This window comes from Vicia villosa, linkage group LG6 (genome assembly GCF_029867415.1).
Source record: "Vicia villosa cultivar HV-30 ecotype Madison, WI linkage group LG6, Vvil1.0, whole genome shotgun sequence".
Lineage (NCBI taxonomy): Eukaryota > Viridiplantae > Streptophyta > Magnoliopsida > Fabales > Fabaceae > Vicia > Vicia villosa.
In genome coordinates this window covers 35,416,514-35,419,975 of record NC_081185.1, presented here as the reverse complement: position 1 = coordinate 35,419,975, position 3,462 = coordinate 35,416,514, and the positions used below count along the sequence as shown (strand labels likewise).

Below are 3,462 nucleotides of genomic sequence, written 5' to 3'. Positions count from 1 at the left end.
AGCATATAAACATAGTGTATGAATATGTCTCCCCCTGAGATTAACAATCTCCCCCTGAGATGAATAATCTCCCCCTGTAATAAATACTGGAAGAAATTTATAAATAAACTAGTGAGAAACCCGTGCTGCCGCACGGGTAAAAGAAATTTGTATATTATGTAAATAACTATAAAATGTTGTGTATTTAAGAATCTTCCAAAAGAATGATATTGTAACAAAATGACAATTAGTTTTCTAATAATGTGAATAGACAATAATGAGTGTTAAGTCTAACTGATATTGATTGTCTTAAAATAAGTTGTAAAGTACAATATTCCTTACAAAAGATTATAACAAAAAATTTGCAACATGAGTCTTCAAAATGTAGTGGAGGCTTGAACCTGAAAAGTACACAAAATTCAAATGACATGTCCTAATAATAAGTAAAGAAAGTCATTATAAGTTAAATAGTATGGAATGGTAAAGAATTACAAGCAAAAGATACCTTTCACAAGTTTTGGAACACTTCTTTGAAAACAACGTTAGTGGTGTTACACATTGGTTCTATATCCTTGTCATGAATAAGAATCTTTAATCCTTTTTTTGACTTAACTCTTGAAATCGCGACATATAATTGACCATGACTAAAAACCTCTTTTGGCAAATACAAACCAACATGGTCAAGAGACTGTCCTTGAGACTTGTTAATAGTCATGGCAAAGGAAACCATAATGGGGAATTGGCGTCTAACCAATTTAAATGGCCATGGTGACCGTGAGGGAGACAATGACATCCTAGGAATATAAATGATGTTACCAACATTTTTTCCAGAAATGATCTTAGCTTCAATGACATGAGATGCAAGTCTTGTTATAGTGAGTCGTGTACCATTGCACAAGCCTTCAGACTGATCTAAATTGCGCATTAACATTATTGTGACACCAACTTTCAACCTAATTGAATGATTAGGCAATCCAGAAGTTTTGAGAGCATTAAGGAATTCAGGTGTGACATGCTCATATGCATCAAAGTTAGTAGCATCAGATTTATCTATAGAATCACTACTGAAGTATTCTTTGTCTTCTCCTACAAAAGATGCAAAAAGTTCAACATTACATAAATGAATTCGATCAGCAAGTAATTCCTATGTTGCAGCACAAATTCTAAATAAACAATTATTTGTTACCTGGAAGAAGGTTTGTGATATATTTGTTGATATCATCAACTACTTCAATTGTTGAAGCTAAGATTGCACGACTTTGGAGATAATCCGAATCAAGATAGTTATGAATAAGATCAGGGTAGGTATCCTCCACAATTGCCTTAATGGGATCTGAAAAGTTTGAAATTAAAAACTCTTGTGGAATACAAATATCAGCATAACCATCATTCGGCTCACACATGGTCCCATCCCCAATATTTAAAATCCATTCTGAAAAGGTTCTAATGTCATCAGTAGTAGAAGCACTTATACCAGACTGTAACCGCATGTTCTTTGTAAGCTTCAAGACTTTACAGTGGTCCCAAATATAAGAAGAATTGATTGTTGCATGGATAATATCAGATCTAGTACCTCTTGGTATAACGGGGAGAATTTGTCTTAAATCACCACCAAAGACGAAAACCTTACCTCCAAATATTTTTTGAGATGCATTAGGCATTCCGCTCATAATATCTTTCAAGGATTTATCAAGAGATTCAAAGCAAAATTTGTTAGCCATCGGAGCTTCATCCCATATTATAAGATCGGTCACCTTTAGAAGCTCAACAAGATCATCTTTTTTGTTAATGTTGCAAATAGAAATTTCTAAAGTAGGGACAAGAATCTTAAACCTAGAATGAGCTGTTCGGCCACCTTGTAACAATAAACTTGCAATCCCACTTGATGCAACTGGCAAGACAATTTTTTTCTTAGACCTAAGTGCAGCTGATAAAGTCTTCCACATAAAGGTCTTACCAGTTCCTCCATAGCCATATAAGAAAAAGACTCCACCTCGTTGCTTCTCGACAGCATCCATGATTTCATGAAAAATGTTTCCTTGCTCATCTACAAAATAGAGAAGCATGGGAAATAACATGAAAACAATGTAAATGCAGATATTCTTATAATTACTTGGTTATGTAGAGTAAGATTACCTGTCAGAGATGAGTACAATTTAGCAAAAAGTTGTTGTTCAAGAACATCGTATTGACGTTCATCATAGAGAAGCCGATTTCCTATAAAGGAAACAACAAAATCCTTCGGATATGGCATTGGCTTGAAATCTTTCAAACTTTTATTATTGTTTTGTAATAGTGTCTCAATAGCAATTAAAGTAAGTTCCTTTAGCTCCGCATCACTTAGTGTCAACCCTACAATAAAAAAAACTTATATACTGTTAGAATATAAGTTACTGCTAATGGATATAGTTTGTAGCTCCGCAACACTTAATCGGTACTGCTATATTATGTCATTTGTTTATTTAAAGAATATAAGCTAACAGTATATAAGTTCCTCTTAGAATATAAGCTAAGTGCATGTTAGAATATATGCTGACATTATATTATTTATCGTTCCTAAGCACTTAATGTTATCACTACATACTGCTAGATTGTAGCCCCGCATATGTTTAAGGGTACTGCTAGTTCATCTCTATGTGAGAATTTGTTCCTTTTACTTATTATCACTACAAACTATTAATTTCTTATCATACAGAATGAACAACATTTAATGCATGGTGGAAACAAAAATCTTACAAGAAGTTAAGAGGAAATACCTTGATCTCTTGCCAATAATCGTTGATCATAAAGAATGCCATCCGCTAAAAACTTCCAAGTCAATCTCCACACATGTTCCGGTCTATTCATGGATGACGACATCAACATCGTAACAAATTAACTTGTGTAAAAATAACCCAGATCCACAAACATGTGTTAGAACAAGATTTGTTCTTATCAATTATCTTAGTTTTGATGATAACAATAATATGAATTTTGCTTAAGATAATATGGTACTCTAATCCAATGCAATTTCCCTTTCAGGAAATATATATAAAGAGTACGCATAATTCAGCGCTCAGAAGTTGTGTCTCAAATGGTTCAGCATGCAACATCAGAACATGGTCTGGCAAGACATCAGAAGATGGTCGAAGCAGAATCAGAACATGGGTCTATGGAAGCATCAGAAGAACATGAGATCAGAAGCACTGAAGATCAGAAGATGGTATCACGCAACAGAAGCACTTCAAGGTCAGAAGATCAGAAGATGCTATGCACCAAGCTGTTTGACTATGATGATATTCAAACGTCGTATTCACAAACATCAGATCAGAAGGAAGTACACGTGGCAGACTACGCTGACTGACAAAAGGAACGTTAAAGCTACTAAAGGCTACGTCAGTAGACACAGCGTGAACAAGGCTCGAGGTAGTTGACAAAAGCGTATAACATTAAATGCGATGCTGTACGGAACACGCAAAGCATTAAATGCACTCAACGGTCATC

The 3,462-nt window shown here is 34.6% G+C and overlaps 1 protein-coding gene across 1 annotated transcript; it reads right to left on the bottom strand.

Moving 5' to 3' along the window:
• Window positions 1-487: 487 nt before the first annotated feature.
• LOC131613522 (uncharacterized) lies at window positions 488-2,826 on the bottom strand. The gene is made up of 4 exons (XM_058885184.1): window positions 2,736-2,826; window positions 2,116-2,331; window positions 1,166-2,026; window positions 488-1,065 (listed from the first exon to the last, which is right to left on the bottom strand). Exons 1-4 carry the CDS (start codon window positions 2,824-2,826, stop codon window positions 488-490), a joined length of 1,746 nt encoding a protein of 581 aa, XP_058741167.1.
• Between the last annotated feature and the right edge of the window lie 636 nt (window positions 2,827-3,462).